General features: G+C 41.3%; 1 protein-coding gene across 4 annotated transcripts in view; it reads right to left on the reverse strand.

Annotated features, from left to right (window-relative positions):
* The window catches only part of LOC117530084 (protocadherin-9), a 1095629-nt gene that overhangs the window by 709949 nt on the left and 363462 nt on the right, over positions 1 to 22218 (reverse strand). For 2 of the 4 annotated variants that reach the window (XM_034193037.1, XM_034193022.1), the window contains exon 3: positions 20236 to 20337. The exons of the other annotated variants lie outside the window; for them this stretch is intronic. In XM_034193037.1, coding sequence (XP_034048928.1) covers positions 20236 to 20337 — 102 coding nt within the window. The remainder of the gene's footprint in view (positions 1 to 20235; positions 20338 to 22218) is intronic. 4 annotated transcript variants of the gene reach the window in all.

Below are 22218 nucleotides of genomic sequence, written 5' to 3' on the forward strand. Positions count from 1 at the left end.
CTCTCTTTGGATCACTGCTAAATCCCCTCATAAATGACATGACTGTCGATTCTACCAGCAACACATGCAGTATGTTCCAAATCTGAACAGGAAACTTGGATACAGAAAGGCTTCAGTGATCTGCAACTGACAATTCCTTTTGCACAGTTCACAGAAGGCCAGCCACCGGTTCAAAGGAGGCTTCTTTCACTCTGCTGCAAGGCATAATTCCAAGAAAGAGCTCAGGAAGCATTCTAAAGATTAGCGAAACACTTTATGAAAACTCCACACCAGAAATACAAAAATAGCAGCTGTATCACCTTTCTTCAACTTTGAAATATACTAGGCATTATTAAACATGAAGTACTATAAAAACTACAGGACCTTTAGGCAGATGTCACCTATTTCAAATCAGCTATTGAGGGCATTTATGCTGTGCTACAACTGAAAAGAGGTGGAGGCATTTTGTTTGACATTGTAAACTTAAATTACATTCAACATCAGAAATCACGTCTGCATTGAATCCAGTTTTCATGTTAAAAATCTTTGACCATGATAGTGGTATTTGAAGAATTGCATTTGATTTGTGCTCTTTAATGATAATGTCCAATGTGAGCAACACGGAAGCACAGGGCTGCGTTACACTGTCATGCAAAGTTCGGCCCAAAAACAGACTGATAAGTTTGACCTTTCAAACACTGATAATGTGACCTTACAAAGTGTCCTGTTGCATTAGAATCACATTTGCTTCTGTTTGTGCACGTGTGTGTGTGTGTGTGTGTGTGTGCGCGCGATCGTGCATGCGTGGAAACATAATTCAAAAACTGCTACTCTGTTTTCAGAATTTTTAGGAAAATGGGCCATAATGGCTCAATGGTGCCAAATGTAGATTGGTGTGGACTTTGCAGGACACATGCTGGTACCCTAAATATAGCCTGACAAACTCAGCTTTAGTCAGTATACACTACGATTAGGTTAAATTACTACCATATGATGTACAGGCTCCATCTTGACATACATTAAAATACATCTGCATGATGGAAATGTAACAGGCCTGGGTGATGGTATTTCATTTTTTGCTTTCATGTTAGCCAAAATCATTTTAAATCATATAAAGTACATTGTCAAATAATTACTTATTACTAAGTTTTTATTACTCAACAGCCCTTCATGACACCCTTCATCGTTTCTGTGGCTACATTCTTGAGGATCCGGTGGACCTTTTGAACAAACATTAATTGTGTGTTGTAAATTTGGGCTTTCTCAATGAAATATAATCTATATGATGTGTACAATCCCAGTCTTCTTAAGGGCCCCTTCACACATAGTACGAATGTGGCTGAATTGCGCATCAAGCAGGAATCATATGCAATACGTGTAAAATCGTAGCTGCCTCCAACACCTTGTACACCTGTTGCTACAACTATTTGCACACACCAGTGGCTGAAAGACAAAGTGTGCACTGTGAGAGCCCATCAAACCCTCTCACAGCAGGTGTCGGCCAAATTCTAGCTGCTCACTTGGCACTTAGAAAATGTGTGGCCATTCACACTGTTAGCACGGCAACAGTCAGCAGACGATCACTGGATGTGCAGCAGATGAGCTGGATGTGAAATTTGTCTAAGTGCCCCCATGAGTGTGGCTTTGCAAACAGACACAGTGACATGTTGGTGTGTGCGCTGAACTGATGGGGTGTGTCCGCTGACAGGAGCACCTGTGGAGATCTGTGGTTCTGGACATCACGGCTGGGGAAGACGTACCGTGTTTGGAAGGATGTGAACTAAAAACTGTCCGGTGTGACATGCATGTGTCTGCCTTCTGTCCTCCTGTGGACATACATAAAAACATATATCATTGTTGCAATGGGCTGCAGAGTGTGTGCGCACACCACTCACATTGACAGGCTGCCCCAGGTGAAACGGACCATCAGAACATAACACGCAGCGGGCGATCTGAATGCCATGTCACTCACCCAGCAGATGCGGACATGATAAGAGTGCCCAGCTTCTCATTCATGTCATTTCATGACTGTACATCTGTGACCACAGGTCATCTACAGAGGAACAGATGGATCATATTTGTATTGCCTGTTTGATAAGAGGGATTTAATAAAATGCAGTGTTTTTATATGGTGTGTGGTTTTATTTTTTTAATACGTTAATGTCCTTCTTGATATCAGGCATTTTGCTGCAGCTTTCACAGGACAGCGATGGTAGGTCAGTGGTAAAGTTTTTGGCTGGCAATCAGAGGTTTTGGAAAGTGCAGGTTTGAATCCTGTGGGTGGCATGTATTTTTTTTTTTCCACAGCAGTGAGATGTGTAACCACATCGCACAGCTGTTCACAATGTGTTCCCACGTCCACAAAACTGTCGCAGCGGCATCATGCACGACTGCCCGTCGGCTCAATGTTTTCATGGTTTGCTCATACAACTGTTCCACCGTGATTTGCTCTGATTTGTACTTAGTCGTACTATATGTGAAGGGGCCCTAATGGTTGATGACTAGGGCTGCAACAAATGATTATTTGGATCATCGATGAATCTGATGGGGTTTCGACACGATTAATCGATTAATCATTCAGTGACAGACTGAGGCACACTCAGTGCAAGAAGGAACGATACCGCAGGTTGTTCCTCCCTGCTGCTGTCAGACTGTACAATAACACTATGAAATAACCACATGCAATAATATGTCCACAAATCACGTGCAATATCAATCAATCAATCAATCAATTTTTTTTTTATATAGCGCCAAATCACAACAAACAGTTGCCCCAAGGCGCTTTATATTGTAAGGCAAGGCCATACAATAATGATGTAAAACCCCAACGGTCAAAACGACCCCCTGTGAGCAAGCACTTGGCTACAGTGGGAAGGAAAAACTCCCTTTTAACAGGAAGAAACCTCCAGCAGAACCAGGCTCAGGGAGGGGCAGTCTTCTGCTGGGACTGGTTGGGGCTGAGGGAGAGAACCAGGAAAAAGACATGCTGTGGAGGGGAGCAGAGATCGATCACTAATGATTAAATGCAGAGTGGTGCATACAGAGCAAAAAGAGAAAGAAACAGTGCATCATGGGAACCCCCCAGCAGTCTACGTCTATAGCAGCATAACTAAGGGATGGTTCAGGGTCACCTGATCCAGCCCTAACTATAAGCTTTAGCAAAAAGGAAAGTTTTAAGCCTAATCTTAAAAGTAGAGAGGGTGTCTGTCTCCCTGATCTGAATTGGGAGCTGGTTCCACAGGAGAGGAGCCTGAAAGCTGAAGGCTCTGCCTCCCATTCTACTCTTACAAACCCTAGGAACTACAAGTAAGCCTGCAGTCTGAGAGCGAAGCGCTCTATTGGGGTGATATGGTACTACGAGGTCCCTAAGATAAGATGGGACCTGATTATTCAAAACCTTATAAGTAAGAAGAAGAATTTTAAATTCTATTCTAGAATTAACAGGAAGCCAATGAAGAGAGGCCAATATGGGTGAGATATGCTCTCTCCTAGTCCCTGTTAGTACTCTAGCTGCAGCATTTTGAATTAACTGAAGGCTTTTTAGGGAACTTTTAGGACAACCTGATAATAATGAATTACAATAGTCCAGCCTAGAGGAAATAAATGCATGAATTAGTTTTTCAGCATCACTCTGAGACAAGACCTTTCTAATTTTAGAGATATTGCGTAAATGCAATAAAGCAGTCCTACATATTTGTTTAATATGCGCTTTGAATGACATATCCTGATCAAAAATGACTCCAAGATTTCTCACAGTATTACTAGAGGTCAGGGTAATGCCATCCAGAGTAAGGATCTGGTTAGACACCATGTTTCTAAGATTTGTGGGGCCAAGTACAATAACTTCAGTTTTATCTGAGTTTAAAAGCAGGAAATTAGAGGTCATCCATGTCTTTATGTCTGTAAGACAGTCCTGCAGTTTAGCTAATTGGTGTGTGTCCTCTGGCTTCATGGATAGATAAAGCTCGGTATCATCTGCGTAACAATGAAAATTTAAGCAATACCGTCTAATAATACTGCCTAAGGGAAGCATGTATAAAGTGAATAAAATTGGTCCTAGCACAGAACCTTGTGGAACTCCATAATTAACTTTAGTCTGTGAAGAAGATTCCCCATTTACATGAACAAATTGTAATCTATTAGACAAATATGATTCAAACCACCGCAGCACAGTGCCTTTAATACCTATGGCATGCTCTAATCTCTGTAATAAAATTTTATGGTCAACAGTATCAAAAGCAGCACTGAGGTCTAACAGAACAAGCACAGAGATGAGTCCACTGTCCGAGGCCATAAGAAGATCATTTGCAACCTTCACTAATGCTGTTTCTGTACTATGATGAATTCTAAAACCTGACTGAAACTCTTCAAATAGACCATTCCTCTGCAGATGATCAGTTAGCTGTTTTACAACTACCTCTGCCTCGGCCCGTGCTACGAGCATTATATATTGCACATGTATACGCACACTGCACTGGACAGTGATCGCACTTTGGCCACCTCAGCAGCACACGACAATGTTGGCTCATACTTGGGGGGACACACTTGCATGCCCTTTGTGTCATGGGGGGAAGCACACCACACACTCTCATGTCATTTGTGTTTGGGGGAGCACACGCAAACACGCATACCATTTGTGTTGCGGGGGAAAACAGCACATTCCTTTGTGTTGCTTGGTAACACACTCGTGGGGCACTTAGAAAATGTGGGGCCATTTGCACATTCAGCTCGAAAGTGGTCACCTGCTAACTATTTCTGTGCTGGCAGTGCGAATGGCCCCACCTTTTCTAACTGCCCTGCCAGTGGTGTTGGATGTTGTGGCATCTGGACACTGGCTGACTCCAGTCAAGACTGGGTCAAATGGCCCTTCGCCAACATTCAGCCATTGGTGTGATGGCCGCCTCGATTGCGCCATTCGGCCAGAGTTCAACATCGCCGATGATTTCGTGCAGCTCGTCAGCCGCGGCACAATATGTCCGACCTGCGTACAACATGCTGTGCGAATGTTGCGAGCACGATCAGATGGCAGTGCAACCTCATCTTGCCCGCCATTCAAATGGGTTTCTGGCATGAGTGGCACTCGAATATAGAGTGCATGTGCCATGGCCGAATGGATGTGGCAACTGCTGCACGAGGTATTCCAGTGCGGCTCTGAAATTCCACGACTGCCATTCGAATCCTCTTTCATGCACCATTCTGCATCACTCGTGTTATGTGTGAAGGGGCCCTAATAATTGGTTGAGTCATTATGCTGCTCTGAAATTCCTTGTAGACATTATTTTGCAGTAAACATATGCAAATGTTTAGTTCCCCCTCCCCCCAACATATTCTGATGGAAGCCAAGACATTTAGGATTATTATAATTACTATTATTGTGATCACCTCAGAGAGGAAATTATGTTTTTCCCCTTGACCAATTCTAATGAGTATTACGTATAAATGTATGAATTGAATTTGACAAAATTTGGAGGTATATTGAAGCAGGAGCCAAAATTTTGATCCAATATTTTGGATCTGGATCAAAATATCTAATTTTGGAAACATTTGGCTCAGTGGCGGTCCTAGAGTGATTTACTCCCCGGGCGAAACCCCCTGCGTGCACATCCCTATGCACACTAACGTGGCCACCACCTCTGCCCCACCACCCATGATAACACTAACTTCGTCCAGAACACCCACAATCCCACAAATTAACTCACAACAGCTATTTTCAAGAACAAATTTCCGGTTTTAATGACTACTGCAATAACACAAAGATAAACAATAATTACTTCAATAACGTTTTTGAACATAAAAAAACAAAAGACTCTGACTTCACATTACAACTATGTACAGTACAGGTATTTAAGAAAGCACAACTGCACTACAGCACCACCCGATGGGCAAAATATTGCATGTCATTCAGTTTTACCAACAGAGTGCACTTTGCATTATCATAGAGTACCATTCACAATAATGAACAAGACTTAAACCTCCATTAAAGTCGCACCATATAAATAACAAAAGAAGATAAACAATCTGTATATTACAGAATACCATGAAGTGACAAAAAATGTACAAAAAAAACCTATACATTAAAGTGGCAAAAATGGTAAAGCGCAATCATGTATCATAAATAAATGAACTAACGACAGAGGTAAATTCTATACCCATTACTGTACACATAAGAAATAAACACTATTGTGTATCATAAGTAACAGGAAGCAACAAGTGAAGAAGTTAACACTCTTTAAAGGCAAAAATGGCAAACCACAATAATTTGTCATAAATAACAAGAAGTGCAAAAGAAGTAAGAGGAAAACAGTTTATATACAAAAGTTTGCAGGAGGGCATCATAATTGTTTGCCACAGTGCTCACTATCCGTGATGTGAAATTCCATCGAGTAGGAGCATTTCTGGGCAACCTTGAGCAGCCTGCAGACTCAAGAAAAGACATCCTCTTTGTGGATTTTGAGAAAAATGTGGCAAACCCAGAGAGTGATGCAAAAAATATTCTGCACTCAGATAAGCATTTAGCCCCCTGAGACAGAACAAGATTCAGTCTGTGTGCATAGCAATGCACAAACATTGCACTGGGGGCTATTGCTTTAACTTTGGCCTGCAAACCATTGAGAGCTGAAGCCATGACAGCAGCCATGGCTTCTTCATAAGGAAGACTATCAAATGGCTTCGCCAAAATCCGGTCCACAACATTCAAATTGTCTGCCATTATGTGCAGCTTGCTACCTAGCTAGCTCGCTAGCTGGGACTGACACGAGGCTAGTGTGAAGTGTGTCCACCTGTGAGTGCTTTGTGACGGTAAAGGAGCTCAGCAGCACCCGCTGCTCGGTAGGACAGAAACTGCGATAGAAGTCAGAAAGAGTGATAGAAGTCAGTCTCCAAACACAAGCAGCTACAAAAAAACACAAAAGAAATAGAAGCTCGATTTGTCGCTAGTCGTTTTTAACAAAGAAAATGCCACGAAATAACCTCGAACTCCCCCGTCAGGACAACCCCCCCCACCCCGGTTTTATTTATTTATTTTTTGACCTTTTTTTTTTTCCCCCCACGCACGCTCGTGACGCCCCCCGTGATGCCGCCCCGGGCCGCTGCCCGGTCGGCCCGCCTCCAGGACCGCCCCAGATTTGGCTCATTCCGAGGCTCTGCGCCAACTTTCATGAAAATACATCTGTACATATTAGTAATCTTCGTGACAATCAAAAGAGTAAATCAACAGAAAAGCGGGAAAAAACACCTTTTTTAAACACACAAACACATATACAGTTCACTGAACTGCCAAACCTTTCTCATGTCAACTCAGATTTCATTTCCTGTTAGGGTCCATCACAGGCACACTAAATTGTCCACAAGCTGTCAATCTTAATAGCTGCAAGCATCTGTAGGATTTTACTAATATGATTTTCCAACTAGGTCAATAAGTACGTAGAAACTAATTCATTTACCCGGTGTGTAAACCTCATAAACGTATTTGTCATTGACTAATTTCTGCCTCCGCAGTGGCACTTAGAAGGACTGTGTTTGACAACTCTTTTAATGTCACCTTGGTACAGTGGAAGAACAAATATAGCATTTGCTATATTATGGTAATAATTCAGTGAAGTTTTTTATGTGGGTTAGGATTATGCTGGTACTTTTATGTCTGTGGGTATTAACAATCAGACACATGTTCTCTTTGGAAGTTGCTGAGTCTTTATTAAAGAGATGAACCTGAGCCCAAGACGTCCTGATTTTCTTGCTCCCATCTTAAGCAACAAGCTTGATGTTAATCTGTGTACCTGTCTACCTGGTCTATATATATATATATATATATATATATATATAGTTAGTGGTTGGGTGAAGCCATCTATTGTCAGTCAAACAACTGTGTTTAATCTTTTTAAATCATAATGACAACAGAAACTACCCAAATGACCCTGATCAAAATTTACATAGCCCTGTTCTTAATACCATGCATACAGTCTTTGGTAGTAGTTGTGGACGAGGCTCTCTGATGGTAAAGCTGGCACTGAATATGTCTTGTACTTTATTTACATCAGTTACTAAGAAATACAAACAGTGCGGCAATATGGTGAAGTAGACAGTTCTCAAAAACTGAGTGACTACCCAATTGGCCAACAACCCTGACAAAAAAAAAAAAAAAAAGGTAAATCCTCTAAAAAGTAAGTCCCTGGTTTATATATCTTGTCACTTTCTTTTCATCTTTTCTTTTTCTTTAAGAGGCAAGCGTGGTAACTTAAAAACAAAAAAAAACTTTCTTGGTTTGCTCCTTTTAGAACGTACTTTGAGAAATGTTCAGCCCCACTGCCCTCTGCTTTGACCTGTTAGGTTGTGGTGCCTTTTCAAGAGCAGGGAGAGTGGTGAGCTAAATGTTAGAGAAGTGACCTTATGATAAGAGGGTCATCAGGTCAATTCCCAGGACAGCAGAATAAATCTGGAAAGGAGAACTGAAAGTGTAACCTTTGTACAAGTCTCATTAACACCACAGAAGTGGTTTTGCATCACCAGCTGATCATTTAAGACTGTGGCTCGATTGAGCAGTGTGCACACTCAAAAAACCAACATGGGTGTTGTTGGTTTTTATGTTAAATGAACGTAAGTCTAACATGTAGCTTCTACAATACAAAATTAAGTTTTATGGGTCAACACATTCAAATCATATCAATTTAATGGAACAGAAAACCCACTGATAATTTACAGTTGGGTTGGTAGATTATGATATTGAGAGCCCATTTGAAAAGATGTAGGCATGTGTTATCATTTATGTTAAAGTTAAGAGCTTTTTTGTATGGCTGGTCTAAAGTCACTACCGGGTGGCCATGCCAACAGCACTGTGTGACGTCACATGAGCACAGAGGTTCACAACTCCGCTAGTATCGCTCTGCAGTATAGAAGGGGGAAAGCACATAAGCTGCAATCAACATCCCGAATCCCAGATCTGTATTGGGTTCCAATACAGATGTAATTCGCAGATCAGAATTTCCTGATCCAACCTGCGGGGTTGTCCGATAATGGAGAGAAACCACGTCTGTGAAAGCTCTCTGGTGCTGCCTGCTTTCTGCTGTTTACTGCTGAAGAGGAGGGGGAGTGGGAGGTTTCTGCACTGAAGGCGAGCTGTTTCTTCCATGCACAGCAGCCGAGACAAGTTTTTAAGCCACCGGTAACGGCAAATGGTCGGTGAAGTAGAGCACGGATTTTCCAAAAAATTAACTGAATTTTTACTGAAAATCAGCTGCTTCAACATCCAGAGGCTGTGATCTGAAACACTTTCACAACAGCACTGAGCGCAACTGGGGAGAACAGCTGAACAGAGATTCACTTTCTCTCCACTGAATGGGAAAATCACAAAAAAATCATTTATCCAGAGTTACTCCCGTGAGTGCTGCTGATGATACATTTAGAAATTTAGTTTATTTTACAGTTGAAAGGATTGTTGAAAGGAAAGCTGAAAGGACAGAGAGAGGGAGAGAGAGTGAGGAAGAGAGAGAGACAGCGAGAGCGAGAGAGGACTTTTACATCAGCTCATGTTTGCTGCATGTCTGTAGCTTTCTGTGTTCATGTTACATCACAGCAGTGCCGCAAGTTACCCAGGGTTTTTTCTGATTTGGTTAAAATTGTGTCAATGGCGCCATTTATGAAATTGTCAAATTCTGCTTAAATGCCGACTTTCAGAGGCAAATATTTCAGTTGTAACAGCTCCTTATTTTCATTGATACCCAGCAATCATTAGTTTATGGCACAGTCTATCTTCCCAGTTGTATTTTATCAGTGGGTTTTCTTTTCCTTTAGGGCCCCTTTACACATAACATGATTGAAGTCGACTAGTGCACAAAGGAGGAATTGCATGCCATTTGTGAAAAATCAGAGCTGCCTCCAATGCCTCACACACGTGTTGCTATAACTATTCATGCACACCAGAGGCTGAAAGAAACACATGTGGCGTATGCGTTTTTTGCCTCTCGCCCCCCTACACATGTGGCGTGTGGGGGGTGGGGAGCACACTTACATAAAATGCTTACATGAACACATGCGGGGCCGGACAGCCAGGTCAAGGTGCACACAGCATGGGAAGGCACCTCCCACCTGCTGACCAGAGACACAAATGATGGCTCAGTGCACAGGACGTGTCACAGTACAAACACAGAGACCACAGCCAGGACAGGTATATTAATAAGTACAACACTACCTACATACACAGTTACATAACAAATAACTAAAAATAATGATCACATAACAGAGAGTGATACATTGGTGTATGCTGAACTGACAGGGGGCATGTCCGCTGACAGCTGCATCTGTTGAGATCTCTGGTTCTGGACATCCCAGCTAGGGAACACGTACAGTGTTTGGAAGGACATGACTTAACTGTCCACTGTGACGCATGTGTTTGCTTGCTGTCCTCACGTGGACATACATAAAAACATGTCACTTTTACGATGGGCTGCAGCGTGTGCACGGTACACATATTGACAGGCTGCCCCATGTGAAACTGATGGTCAGATCATAACATGCAGCGGGCGATCTGAATGTCTCATCACCCACGTGAGTTCTGTTCCACATGACGCGGTGTCTGTCCTGCGGCGCACCATCCACAGGACACACGTCGGGCCGGACATGCACAGAGGGCTGGCTGCACACACTGGATGTGGACAGTTGTGGAGATGTGGACATGATAAGAGCGCATGAACTGCTTGATTTGTGTCATTTCATGACTGGACGTTTGTGACCATGGGTCATCTACAGAGGAACAGACGGTTCATACTTTTATTGTTCGATCGATAAGGCAGATTCAATAACATGCTGCATTTTTTATGGTGTGTGGTTTTATTCTTTTTTAAACATGTTAATCTCGCACCTTTTATAGGACAGCGATGGTAGCACAGTGGTAAAGTTTCTGGCTGGCAATCACAGTTTTTGTAAACTGCAGGTTCTAATCCCTTGGGTGGCATTTTTTTTTTTTCAACAGCAGCTGCGTGATGTGGTTACACATGCTCCAGCTGCTCGCACTGTGTTCCCGCTGTGATGGTTTTGTGCACGCTCATGCACAAAACCATCGCAGCGGGATTGTTCATGCCTGCCGACTGCATGTCCCTCCCGATGTTGGCTCAATGTTTTCGTGGTTCTCTCATATGAGCTGTTTCATTGTGATTCGCCCCAATGTGCACTTATTCATACTATGTGTGAAAGGGCCCTTAACATAACATGCAACAACTTAAAATTTAACTTGCTTAGTGAACATAATAAAATTATGGAAAGTATTTCCACCCAAGTAAAATGCATTAACGTAACCAGAAACAATTTTGCTGAGTGTCCTAAATGTAAATTTTTTGGGTCAACATGATGGATTTATGTTAGTGTCACTCAATTACCATGGGTCAGGCCAACTAGAGTTGTAAGGGTAAATTGAACAAAAATAACACAAAGTTCAGGGGTGGTGGCCAAGTGGTTAGTGCACTTGGTTTCAATATGAAAGGTTTCCGGTTCAAATCCCACCCCTGTCACATTTCTCCATGTAATATGGAGTTGTGTCAGAAAGGGCAACTGATGTAAAACCTGTGCTAATTCAACATGCAGATCCACCTCAGATTTGCTGTGGCAACCCTGAGCGCAAACAAGGGAGAAGCTGAAGGGACTTGCTTCTTATTTTTGTTACATTTATCCTTACAAATCCGGGGGGGTGGGGGTGCTTTTCTCATATCTGTAGTAGGTCTCACCATGCATGTTAGTTGTGGTGAAGCCCCACTCTCCCCTGTCTCTCCTCATGATTTCATCATGAGATTGAGCATCATATGACCAATAAGGTGCTTAACAATCAAGCAAATGAGTCACCAAGTAATTTGGCAGAAACAATGTCAGCCAGCTGCACCTTTTCACGTTGGGGCTTGCTGCAGTCGCAACCCTTCTTTTATCATGCAACAACTCCCCAATGCATTCCGAATGACAGCGCAAAGGAAATTATCGAACACCAATACAATAAAGCTGTCTGGTAACTTAATAGGGCTGCTGAACAGGGGCACTGTGGCCATCTTGCTCTGAGGCGATAATGAGAGTCATCATTCCCTCTTGGGCTGGAAGAAAAGGGCCTCCTCTGTGGTGATGGTGAGTATGTGTATTGCGGCTGTGTTTGTCTTTGAGCTTCTTCAGTCCGGTGAGGCCCAATAAGCAAACAGCACAGTGCTTTAACAAAGCCAGCGACATCTCCCATTGCATACGGTTTTTGAGAGAAATTCTGTTCATTAAATCAGGCTAAAGTCCAAATATTGACTCAGTAAGCTTCTGGGACACACAAAAGTTTGCCTGGCCCATATATCATATCACAACTCCCTCCACAATTAATGGAGGGAGCTGTGAATATGTCTCTGATTAATAAAAAATTTCTCAGCACAATGATAACGGTAATATTTTATAAAGGAAGTTTACATTAATTCTGACCTAATAAGACAAGCAGTTTTGGATCTGTCCAAGGTGCTGTGTTACTGCTCGACTGGAAATAGAAAAATCTGGACCCATCTGTGCAGCATTAATAAATCTTTAAGCAAGGGAGCAGTGTTCCTGCTTATTTAATTTACCAGCTGAGAATTGGTTTAATGAAATCAGACAGATTAAGGGATCGTGTCTATGAACAGTTTCACGGACATTACGGCATTGCAGGAGAACCTAAGGGATACAATCTGAGGCATGAACATGTTGCATTGCTGTGTGTGTTGGGGCTTGTTATGTAGTCTGACATATGCTATAAGACTGTAGAGAGAAAGAGAAAGTGTGAGTGGTGGAATTTTTTTTCAACACTCCTGGGTATATCTGAATGGCACTAGAACGTAACATCATGCTCAGTCCTTTCTTTATTTCGTTTTTTGGGATTTTTTGGTCTGTATTCAATAGTGTAAACTGCAACTATGTGCAGTCTCTCTCTCTCTCGGCTTTATTAACATGGGAAACATACATTTACATTGTCAAAGCAAGTGTTACATAGAGCAAAAAATAAAATAGAAGATGTACATACAGTTAATATTATACAGTAAATAAATGTGTAAACAGTAAATACAGGATTGAAATAATAGTAAAAAAATGTTTTCTGTGTAAAAATATACTATCCTATGAATATTTAGTTATATTATACATAACTAAGTTGACGTAGCAGTTTAATCTCCTGTTTTGGGTTACGGTGGTTTACATATCTCCGTTGCTCTCTTTCTCTCCATCGCTCTCTCTACCTGTAAAAGTTGTGCTTTCAGTGTAAAAATATACTATCCTATAAAATATGTTCATTATACATAGAAAATGTGACGGTATCTCTCCACATGCACAGTCTCACTGTGCTTCCATTTCTCTCATTCTCTATCTGTGAGGACGTGCACAATTAGTGAGGAAATATAACATTATGCTTTTACAGTGACCTCCAAAGCTTCCTTTAGCACCAGGAAATAAGTCTACATCTGTTTTTCACACTTCTTTTTCTTTCAGCTCTGCTATTCCAAGAAAGTCCAACTCAGGTTGACCTGTGTGTGACCCCTATGACCCCTCACTTCCTCCAGTAATGTTTTCTTTTTTTTTTTTCTAGTTTTGCTGGCTCTGTCATGATTATGAAAATGTAAGAAATAAAGTCATTGACTTGTTCTTATAGCCACTATCTCACCAGTGCCTCCATTGGAGGCATGCAGGTGTTTTTGTTGTAATGCCGTAAAGCTCTTTGTGTTTCTTGTGAGACACCAGACTCTGGTTCACATGACACTCTGGCTTGGTGTCTCTGAAACTGTAAGGCTCTTTTTCTGCTGTGAGATCCCTAGTAGGGGAGAGAAAGCCCCCATTCTCCCCAACCCAAAGTCCCAAACTGTAAAATTAATCTAAAAAAGTTACTTACTTCCCCTTTATATACAGTTAAATCTGATTATGGAACTTTAAGATATTTTTGCTGTCTACCACAGGAAAGGTTGAATACCCGAAATTTGGAACACATGGTGTGCTATCTTGATGTCTAAAGTGCATTTTTGGTTTGTCCTACTACTTTGTTATTTACTCGGTGCATGAGCTGAACGTGGTGTGAGGTCTAGGGCATAAATATTTGCACAATCTGCACACAGCACATCAAAGCTTACCACTGAAGAGCAGCCACCAAAGCTCCTTGATATGAGACAGCAGTAAGGTGAAATGTAATCATTTCACATAAGTTTACAGTTGTTTACTAATTTTCCAATCAGTCCCTTGTGCAAGCACAGTGTAGTCATGATTTGGAAGGCAAATATGAATATTCATTGAATCTTTCATTTTCTGAAGTTGCTTCTTCCTGTTAACAGTCATGAGGGTCTGGATATCCCAGTGGTTAATGGACGAGAGGTAGGGTACACCCTGGACAGGCCACCGGTCTGACACAGGGCCAACACACAGACATTCAAACTCATTCACACTCTCATTCACACCTAAAGTAAATTTCAGTGTCCCCAGAACGTGAAGCTAACCTTGTTCCTGATGAGCAAGGTTGGCTTCATGGTTCACAGGATGGTCACTGCAGGACTGGTTTCAGAAAATGGTGATTGTTGACTTTTGAGAAAGACCCACCCACTTCCTGGAGCTGGTATTAATCTGAAAAGTAAACAAAATTCTTCGAACACAGACAAAATTGCTATAGACATTCTGATAGGCTCATCACTGAGTTAATATTGTGAATTTATTGTCTTCGTCAAGAAGGTGATGCTTTTCCAGTCATCTGGATGCATGTGTGTACTGTATGTACACCTTGTTAGTACTGGGTTGGAGCCCCTTTTGCCTTCAGAACTGCCTTAATTCTTCATGATATAAATTCAACAAGGTGTTGGAAATATTCCTCAGAGATGTTTGTACATATTGACATGATGGCATCACGCAGTCGCCCATTCAACCAGTGTGCCCAATTCCCTGACATCTGAAATCAACAAGGCATTTTTTGTCCACACAGCTGCCACTCACTGATCATCTTCTATTTTTTATACCATTATCTGTAATCTCTAGACATGGTTGTGTGTGAAAATCTCAGTCGATCAGCAGTTTTTGAAATACTCAGATCATCTGGCACCAACATCCATGATGCTTAGTTTGAACTTCAGAGTCACTTAAATCCCCTTTCTTCTCCATTCTGATACTCAATTTCAACTTCAAGAAATCATCTTCACCACGTCGAGATTCCTAAGTGCATTGAGTTGTTGCCATGGGCTTGGCTGATTAGCAATTTGTGTAAACAACCCCGGTGTCTTCTTTTCACCTTTTACTTAATGCTGTGAAATGTGGCTAATCTTGACATTTTCATTAATTTCTCAGGAAGCACTGAATTACCTGGATCTTCATGAAAAAAAGACAATGAGACATGCATTTTGTGATAATATTCATGAATGCATAGGGTTATGTGCGGAATTGGATAAATGTTCAGATCCAGTGTTGTTAAAACCACATTTACCAATTGATTTTAATTCGGTCATTTCATGGTAACAAATATGGCTAGAAAAGCACAAATATACAAGAGTACACTGGTGCTGCAGATCTGCACTCTCAAAGTGTCGCTGTAATTTAATTTAATAAGTAATCAAACACACTTTGCTATGAAAAAGAGCAGCCAAATGTCCCTTTTGTTTGGTCTCTTAAAAATAGAAGAATGACAGTTTGTAATGATTGCACTGCACAAATAAAGTAGAATTTTATAGATTTATTATTATGAAGCACTTGTCCCACATGTTGTTTCTGTTACTGTTCACCAATGAACAACAAAAGTCAAGTAGATATGCATTATCCTAGTCTGCCTTTGACTGACAGCCATGCTTGATGAACATCACAGGTCTAAATTTCCTTGTACTCTACATCTATTTTACATATCTGTCTGAATAGATTTTGCACTGAGAGCCCTGCTCGCATCAGTGCAGCCTTTTTGAATGTTCCAGTGTGAAACAGAATAAATCAACTTTTGTTGTTTTGTTGCATTTGACACAACCTGGAGGTTGGCAGCCCCTAATAGGTTTGAGGTGGGGGGAGAGCACCCACTTTGGAGGCACTCATTCGACTGTCAGTTCTCTCTGACTGGTAAAGCACTATCGCTGCATAGCAGGGTTCTTTGTATGCATAACAACTTCAGAAGCCCCTCCCTGTGTCTCCATTCTGTCTATATATTCCCAATTCAGAATTTCTACATTTGTTTATGGTGGAGTCTATGACAGCACACTACGTGATAAATGTGTTCCAAGTTTAATACGGGGAAACGGAGTAAAACAAATGAGGGAGGAACTACAAGAAAAATCTCTGCAGCACAATATATCTATGTATACACATACATTTGTGCTCAAAGGTTTACATACCCTGGCAGAATTTTTAGATTTTTTTTCCCACTTGTCAGAGAATATGAATGATAACAAAAACTTTTCTTTCACTCATGCTTAGTAGTTGTGTGAAGCCATTTACTGTCAAGCAACTGTGATTACTCTTTTTAAATCATAATGACAACAGAAACTAACCACAGGACCCTGATCAAAAGTTTACATAGCCTGGGGATTTTGGCCTGATAACATGCACACAAGTTGACACAAATGGGTTTGAATGGCTACAAAAGGCAATATCCTCACTTGTGATCTGTTTGGTTGTAATCAGTGTATAAAAGGTCAGTGAGTTTCTGGACTACTTACAGACCCTTGCATCTTTCATCCAGTGCTGCACTGACATTTCTGGTTTCTGAGTTATAGGAAAAGCAAAGGAATTGTCAAAGAAAACGTAACTGAACTGTATAAAACAGGAAAGGGATATTAAATGATATTCAAGAGACTGAGAACGCCAATCAGCAGTGTTCTAATTCTAATTAAGAAGTGGAAAATGAGGGATTATGTTGGAACCAAACCATGGCCAGATAGACCAACAAACATTTCAGCAACTGCCAGGAAAATTGTTCAGGATGCAAAGAAAAAAAGCCACAAATAATTTAAGCTGAAATACAGTGGTGTGGGTGTTTCAAGATGCACAATAAGGAGGCACTTGAAGAAAACTGGACTGCTTGGCTGAGTCACCAGAACAAAGCCTTTACTATGCAAATGCCAAAGTATCCCACTTGCAATACGCCAAACAGCACAGAAGACAAAGTCATTTGGAGTGATGAAACCAAAATGGAACTTTTTGGCCACAACAATAAACGTTACGTTTTGAGAGGTGTCAACAACCAGTCCTACCATGAAGCATTAAGATGGATCACTGATGTTTTAGGGATGTGTGAACTACAAAGGCATAGGAAACTTGGCCATAATTGATGTCAGGATGAATGCAGCATGTTATCAGAAAATACTGGAGGCAAATTTGCACTCATCATCCCAGAACCTGCACATGGGATGTACTTGGACGTTCCAATATGACAGTGATCCAAAGCACAAGGCCATGTGGACCTGTCATTGGCTACAGCAGAATAAAGTGAAGGTTCTAGAGTGGCCATCTCAGTCTTCTGACCTCAATATCATTGAGCCACTCTGGGAGATCTCAAACATGCAGTTCATGCAAGACAGCCCAGGAATTTAGAGGAAGTCGAGACTTTTTGCCAAGAAGAATGGGCAGCTTTACCATCAGAGTAAATAAAGTGCCTCATCCACAACTACCACAATCTGTCATTGATGTGAAAGGGGGAAATACACGGTATTAAGAACTGGGATATGTAAACTTATGATCGGGGTCATTTGGGTAGTTTCTGTTGTCATGATGACTTAAAAGAGTAAACGCAGTTATTTGACAAGAAATGGTTTCACACAACACTAACCATGAGTGAAAAAGAGTTTATGTGTTGTCATTCATATTCTCTGAAATATTGCCAAAAAATCTAAAATTCTGCCAGGGTATGTAAACATTTGAGCACAACTTTACACACACATATACATATACACATACATACACACACATATACACACATACATACACACATATACATACATATATGTGTGTGTGTGTGTGTGTGTGTGTGTGTGTGTGTGTGTGTGTGTGTGTGTGTGTGTGTGTGTGTGTGTGTGTGTACACACACGTCCTGCATGGAAGGATCACAGCTCTGGCTGCTAGGCTGAAGAGCTACACCAGAGAAACAGAGGTAAAGAGACTAAATGTCCAAGGTCTCCATGTTCACAGGAAAGGCAAAGACAGTCACCTCCTGTCCTTAGATGACATCAAGCTGAATACCAATAGTGAGCCAGACTCAATGATCCAGCTCACTGGAATCTACAGTTAGGATATTGATATATCATCTTGACTGGATACATTTGGCTGAATTATTCCCACAATCCGAAGGGAACCATGAAGATGCAAGAAGGTCAGCCACTGCCAAATACCTCCAGAAGGAATGGCAGGTGCTGACCAGCCACTTTAACAGTGGGATGAAGATCCAAGCCATCAATGCATATGACTTTCCAGTTAACAGATACTCAACTGAAAAACTAAGTTGGCCACTGATATCAAGACATAGAAACTCCACACAGTGAATAAAAGTTTCCACCCAATGTCCAGCACCCTGAAGCTATATGAGCAATAAAAAGAGGGAAGGTGAGGATTAATGAATGTCAGATCCATCGTCGAGGATGAGATGAGAAGCATTCATGAATATCTCAGAAACATGCCAATCAAGATGATCTGCTACAAGAGTGCCTTAACTGAAGACAAAAGGTGAAAAGGAACAGGAGGAGGAGGTAACACCAAGCCCTTCCTTGGGATGCACCATTAATCGATAGTGGAAGTGGCTGACATCAAGAAGACCTATCCATGGCTGGAAAAGGCTGGCCTAAAGGAGAGCAAAGAGACTCTGATCATGGCAGCACAAGAACAAGCTCTAAGCGCCAGATCCATAGAGGCAGGAGTCTACCACAGCCAGCAGGACCCAAGTTGCAAGCTGTGCAAATGTGCTCCAGAGACAGTCCAGCAGATAGTAGCAGGATGCAAAAAACAAGCTGGCACAGCATACACTGAGAGGCACAACCAAGTGTCCGGAATCGTGTATAAGAACATCTGTGCTGCCCGATGGGAGACACTGTCGATGGTGGTTGACAGTGACAGGGCTAAGGTCCTGTGAGACTTCAAATTTGAGACAGACAAGCAGCTGCTGGTCAACCAATGAGACAAATTTGTGTTTGACAAGGAAAAGAAGACCACAGCTGTGATCGATGTGGCAATCCCAGCTGACAGCAGCATCAGAAAGAAGGAGCATAAGAAAACCAGAAAGTACTGGAGCAGATGTGGAAGGTAAAGTCCAAAGGTTAGATGTCTCTGACCGGGAGTGTGCAGTCCTGGGAACAGTTAAGATACTGTGCAAGGGATATTATATAGAAATATTTCAAGCAAGCCTCGGCACCCTCACAAAACACAAGATAGAATATCATATGCCCAAATCGATAACCTACAAAAGTTACTGTTTCATACATATGCAAATCGTAACATTTTGAGGTTGAATTGCAACAAGAGATTCATCATTTTGGTCCTTCACTTTTTTTAAATTAATCACTCTTGTTGCAGAGCAATTAAGAAAACCAGCAGGAGTATGAATTGAGATTCAAATGTGGAGATGCACAAACGCACACAGAGAGCTTGTATTGACAAGAAGTTGATGGTATCACTCACAGCTACCTGTGGATTCACTAATGCCCAATGAAAACATTGCACTCACTTAAAAGTTTGAAAGACAGACAGACAGACAGACATAGATGATGTAGTGTACATTTTGAACGTTTAAGTAGGAAAAATAAACAACTTGACTTTGGGATTTATAATGGCAGAATGTGGTAAAACTTGTATGCAAGAAAGTCTCCCCTGTTGATATACTGTAGTTGATAACAGGGCATAAGAAAAACTCACATCATTAAGATTCACCAGTGTGCAAGCACAGCAGTGAACGCAAACCATCTCCAACCCCCAGATGACTATCAAGCACTGTGTTTTCTAAGCACGGAGGTAATGAGACAAATACTTATTACCCAAATTAAAATGGCATGAATTGGCATCGCATTAGGTCTTGATGTTGTGCATACAATATGTCACAGTAACTAAGAGGAAAAATGCTTAAACACTGTGCAGGCAAGAAAAAATATGTGGAAACAGAGTGTGTTTAGTGTTTCACACAGAAGCATGCCAAGGCGCTTGTAGAGTTATGAAAGCAGAAATGAAACACAATATGGCAAATCATACCTGAAATTAGCACGGCTTTGCATGCCATGGTGAATTATGTTTAGAAAGAAATGAATTTACTATGAAGGATTGTAAGAAACAGGTACAAACAGAAACATCGGTACTCACTAAAGGGGTGCAAGGGGTCCAGTATTCAGGATTCAGCTCAGCTTGTGGACGGAGGTCCAGATATTCAGGGTTCAGTTCAGTTCTGGCACGAGTTAATGTTCCCTTCATGAAAGATTGAAAAAACAGTCTGTTAGAATTATTTATCTTTTCAGTTTGTTTCGTTTGCACATTTCATTATGAAGCTAACATGTGAGAACAATTTTCCAGTTTGTTCGATTGATCCTCAGGCTGATTGTTGCTATTGGTGATGTACATGTCAAGACATTTACCAATGGGAGGTTCTTTTTTGTGGAAGGTCAAGGTCATTAGGGTTCAAGTCATGTCAGGTCTTGCACTACGAGGTGGGACCGCCACTCTTTGGAACCATCTTAAGTCCTGGATGGCACCTACCCAGGCAGACAATGAGTCCATCCCAACCTTCAAATACTAACCATTTATCTGCTGCAGCCAGGTTAAAAACAGGTGTCCTCTTGGCCTTCACAAGCCACTGGGGTCCTCAACACTGAGGCACCTTTGTGCTCCATCATGCCCATTGAAGTTAACATCATGGCCAAAAAGTTGGAGGTGATATTCCCACACTGCTTGTGATACTTTTCATGTGAGCCTTCTTAAGTAACCTCTTATGACAAAGTAATTTCAGTTTTATCCAGTTATCCTCTCAAGAGACCAAGTATCAAATATATCCAGTCATTGCCTTAGGTGACTGGCTAATGTCCAAGTCCCACAACAATATAGTAAAACAGGAAGTGCCAGTACCTCAAAGACTTCAATCTTCATTCTCCTGCAAAGGTATCAGCATCAACAAACATTTGTCCAGCATCCTCATGACTCCATATGTTGTTCCCAAGAGTTTCTCAGTCTCAAATGCTGTTTTTTCTCTGTGTTTAAGGTGCAGCTCCATCTAGAGATGGGTGTGGTATTGGTGCTGGAGACCCTCCTGTCCTGTGCACCAACAGCATTTCCTGTATATTTGTTTTGTGAATTGTTCTGTAATTTATGTTTGTAGCATGGCCCAAGCAGAGGGTCACCCCTTTGAGTCTGGTCTGCTTGAGGTTTCTTCCTCAGCGGGAGTTTTTCCCTTTCCACTGTTGCAATGGGGGTTAGTAAGGTTAGAGCTTACTTGTGTGAAGCGCCTTGAGGCAACTCTGTTCTGATTTAGTGCTATATAAATGAAAAAAACTGAAATTGAAAAGACCCAGACACATCACATGGGTCATCAAAGGGAATCTATCCACAAGTTCTACACTTTCACAACATACATTTATGATGGACAAGTTCAGGAAATTGGTGAAAGCCTGGATATTAGTCATGAGCCAGGAAGATCACAAACTTTACTGGGTTTTAATAATTGATAACTGTATTGCATTTATATAGCACTTTCATGGTCAGATCACAGTGATGTCACACATTCACCCACTGACACGCCACTGTCAGGTTAGAGGTTACCAAATGTATAGTGACCACGCTGCTATTATTAATCATACAGTGACTAAAATTTTGTATCTAAGTTTGCCTTCACCCAGTAATTGTTGCTGGTTTTGTTTTGTTGTTGTCTTTTTCCCCCTCAGTGACTAACTGGCTGTGTACCAGATCATTAGCCTGTGAGCTATAACTATACTTCATGCATCAGTGACAAATCATGCTATAAGTGGAACAGAATGCCAATGCCAAGACTCCTCCAGTAAATCTGTATTAAAATATTGGCGACTGAATTCAATTATGTTTGTTTTATTTTTTGTAGAATCGTAGTTTGTTGTGTTGCTATGTCTGTACAACAAAATGTGTTCGTGTTACAACAGTTGACTACAAAAATGTTTTTTCCTTGAATGAAATACATTCATTTTCTAACACAGATGCAATCATTAACCTGTGTTAAAGGAAGTTTACATTTTAGAACCATATTAAAACTTTGAAAACAGTCAAGCATCTGTGTGTTATGCTCCCTTTGACAATTGTGTTAAATGAGAGATATACTGTAGGTTT

This window comes from Thalassophryne amazonica, chromosome 2 (assembly GCF_902500255.1).
Source record: "Thalassophryne amazonica chromosome 2, fThaAma1.1, whole genome shotgun sequence".
In the NCBI taxonomy this organism is placed as follows: Eukaryota; Metazoa; Chordata; class Actinopteri; order Batrachoidiformes; family Batrachoididae; genus Thalassophryne; species Thalassophryne amazonica.